General features: G+C 31.3%; 2 protein-coding genes across 4 annotated transcripts in view; one reads left to right on the top strand and one right to left on the bottom strand.

Moving 5' to 3' along the window:
- Positions 1-2,138: 2,138 nt before the first annotated feature.
- LOC145758103 (noggin-2-like) lies at positions 2,139-4,107 on the bottom strand. Its single transcript, XM_082572489.1, has one exon. The coding sequence runs from the start codon at positions 4,048-4,050 to the stop codon at positions 3,418-3,420; it is 633 nt and encodes a 210-aa protein (XP_082428615.1). The 5' UTR covers positions 4,051-4,107; the 3' UTR covers positions 2,139-3,417.
- A 7,368-nt stretch (positions 4,108-11,475) lies between these two features.
- The window catches only part of LOC145760398 (uncharacterized), a 33,476-nt gene continuing 23,415 nt past the window's right edge, over positions 11,476-21,536 (top strand). For all 3 annotated transcript variants that reach the window (XM_082574285.1, XM_082574300.1, XM_082574293.1), the window contains exons 1-25: positions 11,476-11,653; positions 11,840-12,023; positions 12,321-12,544; positions 13,182-13,338; positions 13,502-13,625; positions 14,544-14,777; positions 15,077-15,242; positions 15,400-15,507; positions 15,655-15,774; positions 16,060-16,171; positions 16,476-16,564; positions 16,754-16,854; positions 17,000-17,115; positions 17,258-17,543; positions 17,826-17,992; positions 18,152-18,220; positions 18,394-18,510; positions 18,663-18,784; positions 18,899-19,004; positions 19,142-19,267; positions 19,454-19,662; positions 19,946-20,098; positions 20,342-20,435; positions 20,573-20,725; positions 20,854-21,017. In XM_082574285.1, coding sequence (XP_082430411.1) covers positions 11,517-11,653; positions 11,840-12,023; positions 12,321-12,544; positions 13,182-13,338; positions 13,502-13,625; positions 14,544-14,777; positions 15,077-15,242; positions 15,400-15,507; positions 15,655-15,774; positions 16,060-16,171; positions 16,476-16,564; positions 16,754-16,854; positions 17,000-17,115; positions 17,258-17,543; positions 17,826-17,992; positions 18,152-18,220; positions 18,394-18,510; positions 18,663-18,784; positions 18,899-19,004; positions 19,142-19,267; positions 19,454-19,662; positions 19,946-20,098; positions 20,342-20,435; positions 20,573-20,725; positions 20,854-21,017 — 3,638 coding nt within the window. In that variant the 5' untranslated portion in view covers positions 11,476-11,516. The remainder of the gene's footprint in view (positions 11,654-11,839; positions 12,024-12,320; positions 12,545-13,181; positions 13,339-13,501; positions 13,626-14,543; positions 14,778-15,076; positions 15,243-15,399; positions 15,508-15,654; positions 15,775-16,059; positions 16,172-16,475; positions 16,565-16,753; positions 16,855-16,999; positions 17,116-17,257; positions 17,544-17,825; positions 17,993-18,151; positions 18,221-18,393; positions 18,511-18,662; positions 18,785-18,898; positions 19,005-19,141; positions 19,268-19,453; positions 19,663-19,945; positions 20,099-20,341; positions 20,436-20,572; positions 20,726-20,853; positions 21,018-21,536) is intronic.

Here is a 21,536-nt window from a genome sequence, read left to right as displayed (position 1 = left end):
TAGCGGTGCGTAGGCTGTATGTATTACAAACCAAAACACAATCAAATTTATCTAGGTTATTTTATTTTTAAACCGTTGTTATTTATTCAAGGTGCCACATTCGCATAGAATAAAAAGAATTATTTAAAGGCACTTTATATGACCTGGGAATTTACGGAAATACCTGTGAGGTTATGGCATGTATTTGTATTGCTGTTAAATATTGTTGAATAAATATAGTAAAGTCGGGGCGGGATAACTTTTTTAATTTTTTCTCAGGCGTATGATTTTCAACCAATATAGTTTGCAATCGCGTGCTCTGTTTGCCAGCAATCACAAATGATTTTAGCGTGCAGGTCACATCAGCAGCAAGGCATGGATACATTTTCGGAGTTTCGTATTTCAAAAACTTACGTCACTGCGACAGAATAGAAGTGTGCAAGCAATAATAAAGCGGCCGAGTTGGCAAATAGTTATTATCGAAAACAACAATTTCAATTGTATATAGTTTTACAAGTCGCGCCTTGAACTGCTTTAAATATAAACATTTGCTATTCTAAATCTATGCATATAACGCAATATGGCATATACCTGACACTGACACCATGTTTGTGGTTATTGGCTTTCACAGTTCTTAAGAGTCGGGTGCTTTTTATCTTTATGTGCCGACAATAGACACTTCATCTTAACCTTATACGCCAAACGCCCAATGTAAAATATATGTTGTTAATGACGCTTGTTCATATATATATATACATATATATATACACATGCGAACTTTGACGGGTCGTTTACTAGGATGAACGATGATCAACTATTTCCATTCGCTCTGTGATCGAATTGTTTTGGCATTCGTAATTAGGCTTTTAACTCGGTAAGGCGTTGTTGAGATTTGATTGACCCTCGCACGCCGACACTTGTCCCTACCATTTTCACAATACAAAGCGACTAAGTATTCACGTACGGTAAGACTTCTATTAGCAAATATGAGTACGAGTTGTGTGTAGATAACGTGGGAAAATAATCAGCTCGGCTACTTACTCTACACGAGTACCGGTTGCCAAGATTCGCACCGCTCTCAAAAAGGCGGTAAACCGTGGCTTAAATATCCGGATTTTTAGGCTGCCAGGTAACACCTTACTAAACTGGCCTAAATTGATTCTAAACAAACAACAATTTTTAGATAAAACAAAGCCAGTTAGTTATGTACCTTTGTGTTGTAGTATGCTATATTGCTTTAATTTTGTTTTACTTCTTTTTGTAAAGTTGGTCGACTGTTGCAAGATAACAAATGCTTATCTTTGCCTGATGACTGCATTTATTTAAAAAATTAGTTTTTTCTTGTCGCAACGTTGACCGATTGCCCCAACCCTACTTTGTACTGTTAAAAAACGGATAACTTTACAAAATAGTTTCCCCGTACAAACACAACTACCTTGATCGGGTTACCACAAGCTTTAGGTTGGTTCAGACACACATAAACATTTCGTAGCGTTGCAGTCGCCTGGTAGCAGGCCAATTACAATGTTGATGTATTAGCTCATTCTCTAAACCAACCAAGTATTTAGTAGGTTTAGACGACACTCTGTCTTGACCTCTTCACTATCTTTGCATCTTAAGCGGTTGTACTTGTAATAACATTAAGTTGCTATTGTTCGGCTTGTTCTAGGGTTTTATTATTGACGTCAGCTCCTTACGAATTCTCGGTTAATCAACATGGGTGGTGTTTAGAAAATATTTCACGTTTTAGCTAGTTTTCAATCCTGTGCGCTTGCGTAACCCTGATGATTGATCTAGCCTTAGATACCTGGTTAAGCCTCTTTGATATTTGTTTTCGAGGTTCAACTGTCAAATTTTGATCGGGTTTAAAGAAGAATAATGGGAGTGTATAATCAGTACGATTTAAAAAAATATTTTTAATGGTAATAAATTGAAGTTTGTTCTATTGCACGTGATACAAAAATCTAAACTTCCGCCTGCCTGATTGTATATAATACGTTTTTGTAAGTAGTTTTGTAATCTTGTTGTCTCAAAACACACTATCAATCAACTTTCTGACGGATTTTAGTCCAATTTCTTACAGATTATCCAATGCGCTATATGCTGCTAAGAACACAAAACAAGCAAGTGCATGATCTTAATTTTCGTTATCATTTTAATAATAATAATAATAGCGATCGTTACACTAACAAACAATTAATAAAAATATAATAAAAAAAGTGAAGAAAAGGGAGAAAAAAAACACAAAAAACTCCCTGAAACTCAAACATTTCAGAAAAATTACATAAATATTGTTTTAACTAATTATTTTTGACAATTTAAAAAGTACTTTTTATTTTGAGAATTAAAAAGGCATTTTGGTAGAAAAATCAATTTAAAAAGACAAAACTTTAATCTTAAATTTTTCTCAAGACATGGTCATGTAAAATATATAGTGTTTCAATGTCTGATTTTGCGATAAACAAAATCAACAGCGGGCCACGATTCCCCTGCTAAGTGATTGACGCAAAAAGAATTTACTGCGACTTACATCGTTATTACGGCGTCATTAAAGCATAAAAAGGAGTTTGGTTACAAGTAATTTTTACCGCGCTGTTTCGTTCATGGTGGGCAGGTAAAAAACTTAACCAAACAAGTCAAAAAATATGAATTAAAAAAAAATTGGTAAACGAACGAAAGTTTCGTGGCTTGCCGCAACTTAGTTAATCTCCTAATTCAACAAATATGCCTTTGATTCGTCTCAGTAATCGAGGTCGTGTCGTCAATGTTAACCCGCCCAGATAAAAATCACTGCGGCCGCATGTCTTATACGCTAAGAATGGATTCCCGAAAATATTAGCAGTCACCCGCCAAGTCGTGTTTGTTTCGCTTGGCCATCGCCGCGGGATGCTGGCGCCAGCTCTACTCCCGATTTCGAACGCCATGGCTCATTGATTCTTATGATAATGACAGGCAGCGTTTTCGACCGTAAAAGGAACACCAACACAAACAAATAATTCCATGCAAATCTGATTGATTAATGCGCAGTCGTTAAATATCAGAAAATGGCCAAAAAGGTCGCAAAACAATGCTACAGAAAAAAAACTATCGACACTATTCTCACATCATGAAAAAAAAAAACTTTATGTTTTAAGTAACAGTATATTGAAATTAAAAACCAATATTTCGGTAAATGTGTTTTTTGGTAACTAGTTGGTTTGGCAAAAAGACAAAAAAATTTAAAATATTGTGTCAACTGTTACCTTATAGTTTAATTTCGTCCTTTCCAAGCGTAATAATGTTACGAATAACTAAATATTTTTATTGCACAAGTTTAAAGCCACCACCGCAGTTTAATTGTTAGCCGATTATTAAGCCAACCCAAACTGACAGATTTCTCTTCAGCTCTTGGTTAATAACTTTTGGCATCCCACTTACTGTTGTTCAGTTGTTCGAAAATCAGCAGTGGCATTCACATTTAGACACAATCGGATAGCTAAAGTCCACCCACAGGCAATATTGCTGCTGTATTAAAATGCCCTGGCAGTACCAACGTAAAATATGAATGTCAGTCGTCTCTTTGGGCTTGCATTTCATACCAGCAGGTATTGAGCAAGAACGTGATGTGTCGCAATAACCTTCCTTAATGTATCTGGGCCAATTGCGAATTCCAATGTCTTTCCAACGGTAGTGCACCCTGCATGCAGTGGCTTCGGCCAGCCAGGCCTGTATCACCCTTTTCTGTTTGGAATATTTTTTGCGGGCTTTTCTCATCTTTCTTGACCGGTGCTTAAAAATTCGTCTAATTTGAGTTGAAACGGCGACCGGTTGAGGCTTATTCTCCGGCACCAACCTTCTATTTACCCCGGGATCGGTGATCGACATAAAATCCGGCCAAAAGTCGAGGTCTAATTTTTCACGAAGTTCGTCGTTGTTGATGAATTTTGGATCTAACGAAGGATCCTCGTCTTCCTCGGGCAATGTAGGAATTGGACCGTTGTGGGTTCTTAGGTATTTGTCAGGTTGTCCAGTTACTGCATAAAAGCTCATGGTCGATAACAATGCAAGGCAGTAAATATTTTTTACATTCATCGTCTTCGAGATTAAATTTTTAATTTAGGCAATAAATACAGTGTTTATCAATGTCGTTCAAATCTAAAATACAAAAAAGGAGGCTGTTAAATTTACATCAAACGTTTTTTTTTATACCACCAAAATACCTTCGGCGTAACTTACACTGTTCGCCAGCATAATTCATATTCATAAAAAGTTTTACGATTTCATAAATGCCATACTTCGATATATTCTGAAGAGAAAGCAAACAGTAAACATTGACTTTATAGCGTAATACTGCTACAAAATTTTATAATTTTAAAAAACGTGGCTCCTGTAAAATTACTTTAGCTTAAATCTGCAAATACTGCTGTAACTTTTTAAACACCCTGTTTGTTAGTTTGGAAATAAAACGATACTCGCTGCTGCACAATTTAAAGTAAAATTTTTTAAAGGGCTCAATTGTTTTACAGAAAAATCCTGATATTTTGCTGCGACTGTTAACCTACCGGTCTACTGTTTTTTACTGAAATGATTTCGACTTCGAGCGACTTACGGTTTTCTTTATCGCTACCCTTTTTCTCTTCGCGTTTTATTTAATAACAAGCTGGTCCAACCTAGCAAGCTAGTCCGTTTCTTGGCGTCTTATGTATTCCTTGTCTATCTTTGGTCTATAAACACTACGTATTTTTCGTCTATCCCATATCGCAGTGTCTATATGAAAAGTCTGGAATTTCGAAATGCAGAACGGCCTACAAATTTCGCATTTAACAGTTGAATCTTTAACTACAAAGCGTAAAAGGATCATATTGTGGCGCCGAGCTTGAATCACGGATAGGTAGTTATGTTATATAGTTATAGCGGCTTGGTTTTTCTTTTTCCAGGCTGGTTAGTAAACATATTCGCAAATTATCGTGCTTGCGAACAATCGTTTGCTAACGCTCCGCTTATGGGCTGGCAAATACGGCGCTATTGTTACACATAGTTTACCGAATTTGATAAATTAAAGTGACAATTTTATCTGCTTTTTATCTGGTTGCTTATATTCTACCTTTCTCTCCATTTAGGAACTACTACGGCCCTCCATTTTTCTTTTGTCGCCTTATTGGTAAATTTATACTCCATTAAAACTTAGGGGGACAAATCAACTGAAATAAGGGGCTACGTAATGTGGTAATCCTATCCATTCACCATCTGGGCGAAACAGAGCTTGCCTGCGGCTGTACTGGAATGTAGAACGCAGCTAACCTTTCTCAGAGACCTGGACTTTTAATTATACACCCAATGGGCCCATAAAAAACCCGTAGCGTTCTTCCCTCGACTTAATGCGAAATCGCGTGCACTAAACATACGAGAGTTTGGCGCCGACGAGACTGTTGAGCCGATTGCAAGGATCAAGTTGACTTCGTCATATTCGCGTTTTATTAGACAGCTTGGCGAGCGAACCGACAACCACGTCACGCAGAGCTTTGATTTACGCATTTACGCAAACGTGAAACATATTCTGGGGCTCAGTCTTATTATTGCGATACCTATTTAAAGTTGAATTTTAAACAAAACGGCAAACCGAAAAAAAAACGTTTTTTATCCAACTGGGCCAGCTTCCTGTAAAAAAAGTGACACTTTGGGAAAAAAAGTGATTTAACCTATTAGAATGTATGGTAGCACATTAGGGTGCGAGAAGGCGCAACGGATGTGTGGCGTCTACGATGCAAAGAGGTCGATTCATGTGTAACAAATTAAGGCGAATTAATAAATGTCTCTTTAATATCTGTTTTTAATTTCGAGGCGCCACCCGCGTCAATCTAAAACTTTCTAGTCGATTTACATTAGCAAGCAGCGGCATTCCGCGTGGAAATGCCATTGCTTCTTTTACAATGGCATCCACAGCGACGACTTTTCTATGACAGGATTAGCGAAAATGTCAAAATACACCCGCCATAAAACAGTCAGATTCCTATCAATCAGAATTATCTTTTAAAATAAGAAACGATTCTCTTCAAAATATTTGGACCCGAATTATAATTTGCGGTGTGTTTTCTTGTCTTAAAATGCCTTTGCCGTGCGTTGTTGTCTACTATATAAACCCTAATGTAGGATGCTGGCAATATAGATGTGCAACGACCGTAGTGTTGTTTTTATAATCTTCTATAAATATCGCGCTAACGTGCTTCCTTTACCACCATGCTGACATAATGGTTAAATACCAAAAAGGCGCCGAATAATTATTTATCTCGGACTATACACCGTGTAAGAAAATCTATAAATAAATCTTACGAACGCGTGTTGTTAAACCAAACGTAAACCACGAAAGCGTAAAATAAAAAATGGCGGTTTGGATTAGACCAAAGCGCTTTTCAAATTAATACGTTTGATTTATTGAGATTTTTTAAATAAAAGCTTTTATTGAATAATGTTAATGTTATAGCAGAGCATATAAAATTAAAATGTAAAATAATGTTAAAACTCAAAAGAAAAAATGTTTTTCTACGAACAACCCTTTCCTTGGCATGAATGACAAAGCAACATGAGAATTTCATTATTTCTAAATAACAATTTGTGGTTCTCAACACATTTACAAAAAAAAACTTCTTAAAATTAAATGTCAATAATTATTGATTAAAACAGGGCTAAATTTTCCAAAAAATTACCACTTTTAAAAAAAACATGTTGCAGTCATTTAAATAGGTTTTTAATTTAGTTAATTTATCAATAATTAATATCACGACCATGTCTGTTTAAAAAACGCGAAAAAACAAAGACATTTTCTCTTTCTAAATGTACGCAATTTTACTCCTTGTGATATTTCACAATAGTTATCGGTTCGTATTATTTAATTAGTGCAAGCTCAAGTGATTTCGTTACAAAATTTTCTAATTTTAGCGTGTTAAAACCTACATAGGATGTGCATTAGATGCATATTGTAAGGCTGATTTGTGTCGTAAACTAGGCCTTGTCGCACCCGCTCTCACGACAGGGTAAACACGTACATCAATTGCTGGCCCTTTTTGTACGAAGTCAGGGTTATATAGGCAACATACGGCAACATAACAAATGCACAAACAAGAAGCAGGCTCCCATAGCGGACTGCCACCCATTGTGAAAATGTAATTAAATTTAATGGTCAACAAGTTAAAAAGAAACGCGGCGACCCAATATAGCTTTAGAGCGGTAGATTTATCAACGACTTATTTTTCTCGCGCAGAGGACGTTGCCACGACATAAGTCGTTTTAAATAAAGATGCAGTGGCAACAAGGCACTAAATTGCTATTTGTATTTATTTTAAAATTAGGCTTGTATTTCAACGTGTCTGTGGGAATAATCGTTGTCCGTAATTCGAATCTTTGTTTGCGCAACACAATTTGAATGGGATGTTCGCCGCCTTAGACACCTTACCAGTTTAGAGCAAAGCCAATTGCAATGCACAAACAATTAATTAACAAGACCGATCGCTGTAATTCAAACTTCAGACAGTACCGGTACTTCAAGTTCAGATTGACCCTAACTGAAACGATTGAAATTTTAAATTAGAACCCAACCTTAAAGTGGTCTATTTTATCTCTTGCCAACAATTAATCGCGCACTAAGTATTTTAAACATTTCATTCATATCGCATATACAGATAACCTAACGCAGTTTGTTATAATTTATATGGCAATCTTAGAATATGCAAACATAACCGAATATCCCATTTTTTACGATTTCTTTTTAAACGACTCTACATTAAAATAAATCGTACTTGTAAAAAAGTAAAATTTACATTGCTGTATATTTCTTTGACGTTTTTCTGTATTTTAACGGGATAGCCCATAGGCTATTATAGTGTAAGGGCAAACTTTGTGGCGCCATGTGCTGTGTTAGTGGATCAAATGCAGGCTGAGGCTGCCAGTGTTGTTTTACTATAAAATTTCAATCGAAAAACGCCCCTGTTTGGTAACTGTACCCTAGGAATTAACTTTGTTAATCCCATGTAGTTTATATGATAACCCAGTAGGTGGTCGACAATATAGTGAGTAGATATAAAAACAGTCCAAAAAAATTTCTAAAATAATTTTTCGTAACAGTTTGTTTGTTGGGTTTTATATATTTGTTTTTATTGATTAAATAAATGTGTGTTTATTAAAAATATTTTTGTCAAGGAAATTGTCCAACCAATATAGCTCTAATTTGATTTAGTTATAGTGTAAATAGAATTGGGGTAAAATGCGGTTATCGGGTTTCATTCACACATAAGGAAGACATTGGTTTCGCATAGGTTCGCGTCAATTGCTAACCGAACATGACTAATGTTTTACCCAAACAGCCAAACCTAGTAGGTAACCGAAATCTCGAGCCGAGACACAAGTCGTATTACACAACTTCCCTATAGTTCCCACATAAGCGAACATACACATATTATACATACAAACACTGCGTAATATCGATAGGTATTGACGATTTTTTGAGTTCCTTTGTATGCGCGTGTTTCCTCTTCACACCTCGGCCGGTTCCCACACGCGCCCGGGCCTTGCCAGCCGAGTCTCTGTCGTCATTTGCCGAGGTTCCCGCGACAAAATCGCAAATTCCTTTCGTCTTTGGCGCTCGAATTACGCGCACTGCTTTAACAACAATGTCCCGGCCGGGTGTCAGTTACGAGTGACTTGCCCGACACTGATGCGAGTGGGGGCGTCCACTTTGTCGGATAAAAGAGAAAACAGTAACAAACATACACGGCCGTGTGAACTCGACTTGTGCTAAGCTCTACTGCCTATTACCCTTAGCTGTCTACAAAATAAACACTCTTGTGGATATTATTATTAACGAGTAAACCACCCTCTACCCATTAATATTAACTACCAATAAGATTGCGCATTTTCTTACCCTTTCTTCGCTTTAACTAATCGGTCGCTAACATTCTACTTTTAGAGACAATTTTGGTTAAAAAATTACCTGCATTTATTGCACAAGTTTTTTTCAATAAATAAATATCTTGGCTTAAGAGGTGATTAATAGCGTAAACAGTAACGAAGCTCGTTCAAACGCACCACGATTCCCTAGTTTGTTATTGATCAAGATTAAATGATGTTAAGGAAAGCAAATTCAATCAATCTAAATTAGTTTAGGCTACCAGGCATTACAGAAACTGTTCTTTTTTCTAATTTTTATTCACCTAACGCGTGAAAGTAAAGAAGGTTAAGACCACAGCGATATGGTATGATCTATTTCAATCACGTGGTCTTTTTGTATTTAAATTATAAGGTACGAGCGAATTATGTTTAAGAAAGTTGGTTTGACTTATTTAATGATAGGGTGTTTTAACAAGTTTATTATGGGTCAAAAAGTTGTATTTTTATTTGGAAAATTAAATTATTTAACATGTTTTTTTTTTAAATAAATCATTATGAATGGTTATATATATAGAAAAAAAATACGACAAAGTTTAAAAACGCCGAAATGGAGCGTTAAAAAATCATTTAAGAATAGTTAACATATTTGATAAAAAGACCTAGAACTATCCCTAACTCAATATTTTAAAACTCATATTTTTTAATCTTTTTTTTTTCTTTTTTAAATTTAACAATTTAATATGACTAGTTAATTTTAAAAGTATTAATTCTTTGATTTTTACTTTTGCATATCCCATCATAGCTTATAAAAATCAACAGATTATATCCTTAACCTGATTTACATTGATTTTTTCTTCGATAAGATACGAAAATAAAAGACTAGGTGGCAGACAAACCATGTATTTTAGGCTTGTATACATGATTCTATACAGAAAAATCTACTAAAATTCTTTGTTATGGTGCTTATATTGTTTATTATTTTGACCAATATAAAAACAAAGAAATAGTGAAAATAAGCGTAGGATTTAAAAGATAATTTCCAGTAAAACAACCCTGTTTTTTTCATATTACTTATGGAAGTTTTTATATTTTAATAGAAAAAGTGTACCGTGATTGTGTTTTTGGGCTATCCGGGTCCGGGTTAAGGGTAAATGGTGTGGCATTGGAACCAGAGGCCCTTCGACCAGTGCTCCGATGCCATGAGCGTTATATCAAACTATCAGACTTGACTTTATTGTTTTGAATTATTTTGCGTTTTGCTTACTCTTTAGCGACACTTCGTGGTACTTATTAATAAAATAGCTATTATTTTAGATTCGCCGTAAGATTGTTGACAAACTTGTTTTATATATTATTTTGGGTCAGATTTTCTAAATACGAATTTCTAATGAATATTTTCTTTACAACAACTAAATTACATCCAGGTAAAATGACTGAAATTACCCCAACCTATAAAAAGGAAGAACTTACATTTGTTTAGGTTTGAAAAATTCCTTACAGTCAATTGATGTGATCGACTCGACACACGCTCGCCAGGCAGTCTGAGACGTGTTTACATTGTTTTGATTCTCCATGACATCATTATGTAATATAAACACTCGCCAGTAATCCTGAAAACAAGTGCTGGTCGCGTGTTTACACTAGTAAAAGTGTTAACTGTTAAAGAACTCTTTGCTGCATGATCTGATAAAACCCTTAAAAGGGCGTGTGGACTGAGGGCCTTCTGGAAAGCACTTGTACCTAAGACTCCTTAAAAAAGTCTTACCGGCTCCGTGCTATGTCCACTTGTCTTTAAGACTCTGTATACACAAAACAGTGAGTTTTAAGATTTTGTAGATAATTTTTTAATACTTTTCTGGGTGGTAGAATACAAGAAAAAAAACGTGACCTAACCTTTATGTTTAATTTTTTTTTACAAAACTTTTTGGGTTGTAATTTTTTTTTTTAATCAATTTTTATTGTTTTTAATTAATATATTTTTGTTGTTTTTGACTAATGAAATTGTTTACGCTTATATATCGTTTAACTTTTTTACAAGCTTAAAAATCTTTTTTTTAATAAAACATTTTAAACATTTACAAAATACTAGAGACGCTATACTGGCGTGGGAATTAAATGTGCGAACCCGGAACTAATATTTCCGGCAATCTTGTATCGTCGCAACGCACAACGCTACACAAATTTTAAATTTTGGCGAAGTATGATTTTAAATATATTTAAGCACATTTTGTTAAAAATACATGATCTAAACTATTTGGTTAATTTTAAATTTGTTTATAGCGTCTAAATGTGGGATACAAATTGACTTTTATCGATCTTTGTTATTTTCTGCGGCGATCTGCCGATAAACCCATTGGTCAGTCAGTCAGTTGGTAACTAACAAACTGCCAGTGCAAGAGCAAGGCAGCTTAAGTTTATTATTTTAAATATTTCCCTATTAGCTTATAAGGGTTATCTGTTATTTGGGGTATTTGTAAACCTATGCAAAATATTTAACAGCAAACTAGAAATCAACATACAAACATAAGGCTTACAAAATATACTCTTAAGAAATAAAAAGGGAAGTTGATTTAAATTTTGGCTGCGGTAAACTTTTTAAGATAAAGTATTTTATTTATTAAAGATGAATTATAGAAATTAGGGTAAACAGTGGGCTTGATTTTGGTCTGTTATTCGCGATGGAAGAATACAAACTTTCTTGCAACGAGAAGGCTCAGGTGCTGGAGTCTGAATTAAAAAAGGAAATAAATGAGTTAAAAAATGAGATTGAAGAAGCAGAAATGCTACATGGGCAATCTTCCATGAAAGCAATGAGGTATTTTTTAACCCATTCTTAAAGTATTGTGTTGTTTTATAATTTATAAACCTAAAACTTTGGCAAATTCAGAAATTGTTGCATACAAGCATAAATAATGTGGCAAATATAGGCCTTTTCAATCTATTATTTTCCTCTGTATAACCTTATGCAACATTTTAAAATAATTCACTATGTTTATCTTAGCTCTGTAGCAACTCCAATGAGTCATAATTACTTTAAAAAAGAAAGAGAGTTAACAATTAATAATGCACTGCAAGTAAGCGAGGCTCAAAAACTTAAAAGTCAAGGTCAGGTTATGATAAATGAACTGGAGTCTGCTTTGAAATCTGATTTAACAGATGAAAGTCTTCCTTTTTTACTTCATCAGGTTTGCATTGTTTTAACTATATTTAGGATAGCATAGTAATGCAATTTTAAAAGTATTAATTAGCTCTTAGCATATATTGTCAATTTACAAAACATAAATTATAAAAATTAACTTCAAACTCTACATTACTGTAATTTCATAACAAATTAAGTTAATCCCACGAATTAAAAAAAAATTAAGTAAATTTACAAATCAATAAGCCTTAAATACTTACATTTATTTTGTTAAAATAAGATTTATTATCATTTTTAGCCAGGATTTTAATGTTATTTTATATTATATACTTTTTTGATCTAGTTCTACACAGACAGATTACAAAGCATGGTACAGTGCAAACATTTACACATGCTTAGATGGAGACGATTTTGTGAGCATACAGATGCTATTGAACGCTTGTACCCAGCATATCGAAAAAGGTTAGACGGCATCGATGAAGAATATTCAGATGCAAAGATTCGAGCTCAACGTTTGTCTGCTGCACACCATGCTTATGTGTTGGGGGAAAAATGTTCAATTAAAAAGTATGTTAAATATTGTATTTATTTATGTGGTTTATGTTGAAAATATGATATACAATATGCATACTGTCTATTAGTAGGTGTATTTTAAATAGGTGTATTTCAATTAGCTCAATTTTTACTTTAACTAATGGCTTTCACAAATTAATTGAATTTTTTACATAATGTATCATTTAAAAAAGTAAACGTTTAAAGAGGGTATAGGAAATAAACACAACCAAATTGTTTAAGTATTTCACCTATGCCTGACATTTTAATAAAGAGTCAGAGAGTCAGGTATGAAGTTACACATCAACAATTGTAAGTACACAGCAGGGCTCTTTATTAGACATTTGATACATTACATAATAGAAATCATTAAAACACCTTTCATTGATTGTTTTATTCTGTAAATTGTGATCTTATGTTTCACAATTGGAACTAAACTAACTCTCCTTTATTTTGCCCGTTTAAATTGTGTTTTTACTTAAAATACATGTTTTCGTGTTTTTAAATTTTGTTGTTCCTTTTATTATTTAAAATTTTGTTTAAATTGGGTAACGACATTTATTTAAACATAAATACAATTTATTAATTTTTTGAATGTAATTTTTTTTTTGTTATTCGCTACTCCTAATTAATATATATATTTTTAATTTAGTCTTCGAACTGATGACTTAGCGATCTACTTTCGATGGTTGGTGTGTCATCTTCACTCTACTAAAAAGTTTTGTGCATTTCTAAAATTAATTCAATGGGTTCCACTTATCCACAAAAACAGCATCGATGCTCAACCAAAAGTTAAATCATCAAGAGAGGTAAGTCAATAACATTAGATTGAAATTTTAATCATTTAACTCTTGATACTTAAAACGGATGTTACTGTTGCATAAAAGTGAAAAATGTGTTTTTAAAAATTGTATAGCATATTGAATTGTGGGTATAAAATTATTTTTAGTCAGTAAAATCTATTTTTTACAGACTGTTTCTCCAAAATGGCCAAATATGTCAGAAATTTCATTTCTATCTTCAAGCCCTTCTAGGAATTTAACACCTTCTCGTCTTAGTAATACAATGGCTGCTATAACTGAACAAGCATTTTCTGGTAAATAAGTATATTAAATTTATTAGTTTATTATTTAATTTGTTTTGTTAAGGCCTGTAAATTATTTAAAAATGGATAAAAAATATATTCAGATTATAAATGGTATTAAATAGCCCAGTAATATTTTAGTCTTTTAAATTTATTAAATCTAAAGTTTTTTTTAAAATTTATTACAATTAAAAATTTATGTCAAGTTTTATTCTCTAGTTCACACAATTAAAACAACTGTTCTAAAATAAATATTTGTAGTTCAAAACGGTTGGTAGGGCAGCCCCTTTCTTTATTGTAACCATTTCTTAAGTGGTTTCTAAGGTCTTAAGTATGCTTTATGGACTAAACTTCACAAACCCTTCAAAAATTAATGAGACCACATTTTTCTTTAGTACTTTGATGAAGTGTGTAAGAAAAAAAGTTAAATAACCTTCATTTTAAAGTAGCAATTAATGTAAAGCAAGTTTAATATTTTATATTTGTAATAGTGATTTGGTTCACCTTTATATTTATACAAACAAACAGTTTTGATTTTTGAGTTGGACAAATGAAAAAGTACGAAATCCCCAATTGTCTTTTCACCAATAAAAACAATACACTTCACAAAATAATAAACATTAACACAAAACAAACAAATATTAATTAGTCATAAAAAAATAAATGAAAAGTAAAAAAAATCTCTCTTTTATTAACTATTTAATAATTTGACGGTATCCTTTAATTAACATTTTGTTGTTTTTATGTGTTAAATAAGGAAGGTGAAATTATTTTTTTTGTCAAATATACTGCTTTTATTGTTGTAATAAATATAGTAGGTTTTTCCAGGATGTATCTTATGGTAAGAGTAACTCTTTGTTTTTGTGCAGTACTTTACATAAAAAATCATTTTTTACATAAAGCAAACAAAGTTTTACAATAATTTTTTAGGTTTTGTTTCAAATGAAGCTACCCTCAGTTTACCCACTCATTCACTTGAACTCCATCTTTTCCAAGAACAACTTGAGTTTTTGGCTCAAGAATATGAGATTCCTATTCGTACCCAACTTTCGTCTTCTGCTGATGAGATGGAGTTGTTTGGTGCTGTGAATCGCAAATTTAAAAACTTGTTGAATAAACAAGAAGAATGTAATTTGTTTTATCAATATGATAATGCACCTGAAGGTTGGTATTATAATGCTTTTATTTTAAATATAAAAATTGCTGCTTTTTAGAGACAAAAGTGGGTTATGACATGTAATTGTTTACATTAATGGTCAAAACTATTAATATTATTATTTTTCCCCTTTGAAAATACAACTAATCAAGACCTGATAACAAGTTTCAGCTACAGCCCCTTTTTTATGTTGTGTTTTAAAACTTTATAATAATTATTTTGAGTCCTATCTATTTGCTTTAATTTTGTCAAAATGAAACAGTTAATATGTTGTTACAATATATGATTTAATGTTTCTGATTTTTAGGTTTTGAGCATTGGGGAGTAGGTTCTGGAACTCATTGCTTAAAGAAACCTTCCAATTGGTTAAAACATGTTCGAATTAAACCTCGATGTAATCCCATGCAACTTCGTCAAATGACAACACTAAAAGAAAATGGTAAAATTGATGAGCTACTTCGATCACAAAACAAGTAAAAATATCAAATATATTATTTTATGGTTTATATATATTCTTTTGTTTTTTATGCTATTAAAATTGCAGACTACTAAAGATTATTTTATGAAATTATTTTTTAAATTTATTAACGGTATAACACAGATTTTTTTAACAGTCTGTACTGCATTTAGATTTTTTGTGGTAGGTGATTTTGCACGAGTGACCGAGTCATTGAAGAGACATGCTGTTGCTGTCAGGGACCCGCCTACTGTGTTGGCTGTATCTGTTAGCTCACATCGGTAAAAACATTTTTTTAAAATTTTTTTTATTAATTTGTTAATTACATTAACATGGGTAATAACATTTTTTACATACACTAATATGCATAAATTGTAAAAATAGGAAATAAAATAAAACACTGTTTCATTTTAATGTTGTTTCTTCAGTATTGGTGGTACTCGTACAACATCAGTGTGGCAGAAAATATATGAAAACTCAGAGAAGACTAACACCCCATCTTCTGATGAAAGTGGAGATGAGGATATTGTCGGTGAAGCTACGGAAAAGTAAAATTAAAAATTTTAAATAATTTTTTGTTATAAAAAAAATATAAAAATGCATTTTAAATAAGTGTTACTATTGAACAGTTTTAAGCTATTTCTAATTTAGGTTATTTTTCTTACTTTTTAGTAAATAATTTTTTTTACAATTTTTTGGTGAATACAATACTAGTTTTACCTCAGTAATTTCAAGATTAAAAATTAAACACAATTAAATTTCTTTAAAGATAGGATTACTAAAATATTTTGTTTTTAATTATTTTTAGTTTTAAGTTGTACAACTTTTGTTAGATTTGGCAACAGAAACAAGCAACAAGATAGTTATGATTATGCAAACACAATGCAGATGTTAGGCTTAGATGAAGGAGATGATAACGCAAGTCAGGATCCAACTGTGATTCAGGTGATTATTTCTAGGCATTATTTAATAGGTAGTGCATTATTTAAAAGATTTTGCCATGATATGTAAAAACATTTTATTGTTAATAAACCTAAGTTTAAATATTTTTAAAGTTTATAGCCTTTACATTTAGTTTTAGTTAATTGGCATTTAAACTTTAAAAAAATCAAATTTTAAGAAAAAATTGTAATTATTATTTTTAATGTCTTTAACACAAAACTTTTTTTGTTAATAAGTTAATTTTGTTGTTTTATTATTTTTTAATCATTACGTGTTTATTTAATTTTTTTCTTGTTTTAATATTTAGGGTGCTTATTTGTCATACCTTCATTTGCGTCATCTTAAAATTCGAGATATGAGAAGACAATGTTTAGCAATTTTGAACTATTTTAGAAGGTTGTTTTTATTAATATTATGTTTAATATTTGTTGTATGTATTTTTTTGCTAAATCAATTTCAGAAGTTAGGATTTTTACATCATTTAAAAATTATTAAGCAAAGTTTAATTTTAAATACAATGCAGACATATTTTAATTTTCATAAACTATGAAAGTAAATTAACTTTTAAATTGTTTTAATGTGTAGCGTTGAAAGAACTATAACAATCTATGATGGTGGATTTTCACTTGAAGCAGAAATTGATAATTCCCCATCTCCTGATTCTAAGAATGGGGAAAAGAAAAGAGGTAAACTTTTATTCTATTTTTTTTCAATAAAACTCCTAACTCAAAATTTTTCAAAAACTTCTAACTCAAACGAAAAAATAGTAAAGATACAAACCATTGATTGGCTATAGACAAAAATAAATTTTTTATTTTAAATTATTTTTAGGGAAATCTTCAAACAATATTCATAATACAAGAGCACAAAGAGTGTCAGGATCTAAAGGTAGAAAAAGAGGAATTGGTTCACATCATTACGTTCACAACACACCAGGCGATTATAAGGTAGAAGATTTTTTTAGTTAAGCCTCGTTTTTTCAAAAGAGCGTTAACCTACAATGTGGTACAAATATAAAGATTTTATGACACAAATAAAGTAATCTTTAAATTTAAGCTGTATAAATTTAAATATCAATTAAAAAATTAGATTGATCAAAGTCGTTTTATGGAATTTGGTGGAGTTGAAAATCATGATGATTTTTACACTCTTGACTATGATGATCTCGATCATGGTGATAATGGTGATTCTACAGAAAGAAAAAGTGTGATCACTGCGGCAACAGTGCTGAATGGGTCACTGGGAGCAGGGTGCATTCCCCATGTTCAAGATCAACGGGGTTATTTTATTGTTTATGATGTTGCTTTGAAAGATTTTAAGAAATTGGAGAAGGAATTGTTGCTAGTAGCTTCAAAATATTTGGAACATGATGTTTGTAGGTTTAGTTTTGTGTTGTTAATTCTTGCCTAGTTTTAAATTAAACAAAAGTCAATGTTAAAGGTGTTAGAACAAGAAATTATATTTAAATTTAATGTAATAACAGCAAAAAATTAATAATTTAGTATTCTTTTTTTATAATGTTTAATATAAAATTTATTAAGGTTTACATATTTATTTTTAATTTGTTTGTTTATAATTATTTAAAATTTTATTATTAAACAAAACAGTGATTTTTTAATTGCTTTTTTTTAAACAAAATCGAATTTTTCACTTCTAGCAAATCGCTCAGTTCATCGTCGTTCATCTACAGAGCGGGCAGCAAGAAGACATGAAGCACCTGGAGAGGTGGACATTGCTTCATATGGTCATCGAGATGTAGACAGATTTGCTGTAATTTTAGATGCTTGGACATGCGAGTTAAACTTTTTGCTCAACAAAAGAAAGGTAAGGTTGCCAATGTAATTTTTTGATGTGGAAAATCTATACATTGTTTTCTTTTTCCATTTTTACTTTATTATATTTCTTTTAAATTTTTTGACAGTTAAATAAATGTGATTTAATTAAGTTTATGACTGTTTTTATAAACAGTGCTTTAATTTTTAGTTGATGGATTGTTACTTAGAGAGTTATCACCACACATTTGACCCTAATGAAAGACAAGGACTAGCTCAGGTATTAGATACAAAATTATAAAAAATAATTGTAAAAGAAAATACATATATTTAACTAATATTAATATACCAATTAAAAAAACGTTTTTCTGTAAGCTGGTAATTTTTATTTTGAAACATATAATGTAATACAAACTAACAGTAAAAAATAAATATTATGTGTTGCTTATACAGGCAATAACTGATGTTATGCACCAAAGACCAAGGTTTGATTTTACTCAAGAATATTTTGTGCGAACATACAAGTCAGAATGTGCTTGCTTAAAACTGAGAACTCATCTATTAACCCAGGTTTAACTTTTTTCAAGGTTATTTAACTTGCTATTATTGGTTTACTAATGCTTCATCAGTTTAAAAAAGGAAAAATTTTAACTAAAAAAATTTAGTTTTATATTTTCACTCTAATTGTTTTGTAAAAGTTTTTGTTAAACTCTCTTTTTTAGATATTAACGAGTCAGTTGGAGGATTGCAGGCAATATTTAAGTCGTATTGCAAGACCATTTCATTTAAATGGATTGCCATTATATACACAAAAGAAACAAGAAATTGCACTAAATTTACCCAAGTAATTAAAGTTGTTTAACTAATGTGAAACAAAAACAAACTTGATTTTGAATTTTATAATTTTTTTGCAAAACTCTGTCAAGAGGAAAGTTAAGTAAAATTAATATTTTTGCAGGCCAGCACTTAAGCATGTAGACATGATGGAGTTTCATCCTTCCCTCGGTCCAATTGCAAATCGATTTCCTGAAGCCATTAGAATAGCCGTCAATGAATTACAACAAGTGATAATAACTTTTTTTGTATAATTAACAGTATCTGCCTATGTACAGGGAATGGTTTAAATAACAATTTCTTGGTGAAAGTAGAGAAATATCTTACAAAAAATAAAAGATTTGAGTGTTTTTAACATTATTTTTAGTATCATAAACCCACTTGTATGAGTGATTATGTAAGCTTAGAAAAACAAGTGTTGGAACATGTACAAAGAGAATGGGATGGATTTGCTACAATTGGAGCTAGTTATTCCAACCAAATACAAAGAGATGTAAATGTTGTCATTAAATTATTAAACAGTAATTTTGCAAAAAATGATTTATTTTTTATTAGTTTGTTTTACTTTAAATTTTTTGTTTTTTTGTTTGCATAATATGATTTTCTTATTTCAAATTGCTCACTGTTTATATATCATTACTATTTATATGTCTAACTAATATGTAATCATTTGTTTTAGTTGTTTTCGGGGGTATTTGTTGAAGATCCTGTCATGTTAAATGACTTGGTTCAATCTCTAATGAAATTTGATCAAAACGAGCAACTTAGTGAATATGAGAAAACCGAAAATGATTCGAAAGCTATGATGTTATGGAGAATGGGTATTGAAATGGTTTTGCTGAGACATAGGTTCATTGAATCAGCTTGGGAAACTGAAATATTAGCAAGGTGGTTTTGGGAATTTTTTGTAGCTGAAAATGTTTTATGAATCAAAGAAAAAAATTTGAATTAAAAACAAGAAAGTTGTGATAATTAAGCAATTACAAAGCGCAACTTTACTTGTATTTTTGTCATTTTATCATACTTATATATAAAATTTAAATAACTTCCACAACTACATTTTCCTAGAAAATCTTACTACTTAATATTTTTATTTTAAAAATTTCTGTAAACAGCTTAAATGATTTTTTATTATGTAGATAATTATTTTTTTATTAACAATAACTTAAAGATTATACAAACAAGCTGCATCTGAAATGGGCTTTGAAGAGTTCCACATGTATTTACGTTTGGTTCAGTTTGAGTTTGCTAACAAGAAAGATAAAGTTGATATTCCTCCCTCGATGATGACTTCTTTTATCCCTGATGATCTGAGCTCTGACAGGTGCTTATTTTTAACAAATATTCTTATTTAAAAAAAATTTAAAAGTGTTATCTGTGTTGTTATATTAGTCTTTGTTTTATATTTTATTGAGACAAAAATATTTAACGTTGCTTTTCAATAATGATGTTAGTTTGGTTTAAATATTTTGGTTATAACAGATTTAAATGAACCACAACTTGCAAACCTTTAAAAATTAACATGTTATAGCATATATTTTGTTTAAAAACATATTTCTCTGGTTAGATACACACCTCCTCAACTAATGTTAGCTATAAATGAAATGGATGAGAATCACCTTCCAAAATTTTCATTTCGATCTAGAGAAGCAATTTTACAAGTAATTTTAGAAATCATTTTAAAATTAATTTAATGCAGATAAACCTAGATTGTGATTGTTTTTTTTTATGTTTGAATTAACCAACAAAAACATGTAAAAATCTAAATGTGTTGTTTTAAAGTATATTTTATGTTTAGTTTTTTCAAGAAACCGATTTGCTTGAAAACCTCAGAATATCTTTAGCATGTCAAGTTTCACACAAGAATGCATTAATAGTTGCTGTAACACAAGCAAGAAACTGTGCACAGTGGAAAGATGTTAAGATCTCTAACATCGCTGGTGAAATTAAGGTTAACAGATGTAATATAAAAAACTTAAAACTAAAAAAAATATTTAATAAAATTTTTTTGTAGATTGTTTTGTCATATATTGTTAACACAAAACTAGAGATTTGAAAATTAACTGCCTTTGTCTTTAGAGTGCAAGAGATGCCTCAGAGACCCGAAGTAGTCACAGTGTATCAACAACTATGACACAAGGCACTGCTAGGTCTGGTGCGGTTACTCCTGGCAGCTCCAGACGCCAAAACCTAGGTCCCGCTTATGCTGGAAAACTTAAATTCGGTTTTGACAAACAAAAAAGGTATTTTAGTTTCAATTACGATTTTTTTTTAACTATTTCTGGTATGTTAATACTAATTAAATATTTATATTTAAATAATTAGCAAGTATTTACAGTTTTTGTTGCTTTATGCAATATGTGTACTTAATGGTCCCGGGTAGTTTATAATTCTGTGCTTTGCCAATGGTGTGCTTTGCTTGCTCAATTTGCAATCATGTGTGTACAAATGCTTTGTTACTTGGCTTTGAAAAAAAAGCCTTGGTTAATATTTTATAATTTTGGTTTAAACATTGCTTTGGCTTAATTTTTATTTTTAACATGGTGTGTAGTGATTCAATGCAGTGTACTAACAAACCTGGTTTTAGTCGAGACACAAAAAAAACAACCAGCGGTTCGAAACATGTTTGGTTTATGGAAGAAACAACTGAACATTATTTGTAAGTTGCATGAAAAAAATGCATGCTACTGGTAACCATATCATATTTTTTGTGAACTTTTTAACTAAATTTATAACTAATTTTTAAGATAGCAAATTAACAA

Source organism: Corella eumyota, chromosome 1, assembly GCF_963082875.1.
Source record: "Corella eumyota chromosome 1, kaCorEumy4.1, whole genome shotgun sequence".
Lineage (NCBI taxonomy): Eukaryota > Metazoa > Chordata > Ascidiacea > Phlebobranchia > Corellidae > Corella > Corella eumyota.
The sequence above is the reverse complement of the archived record's forward strand: the minus strand, read 5'-3'. Positions and strand labels throughout refer to the sequence as shown.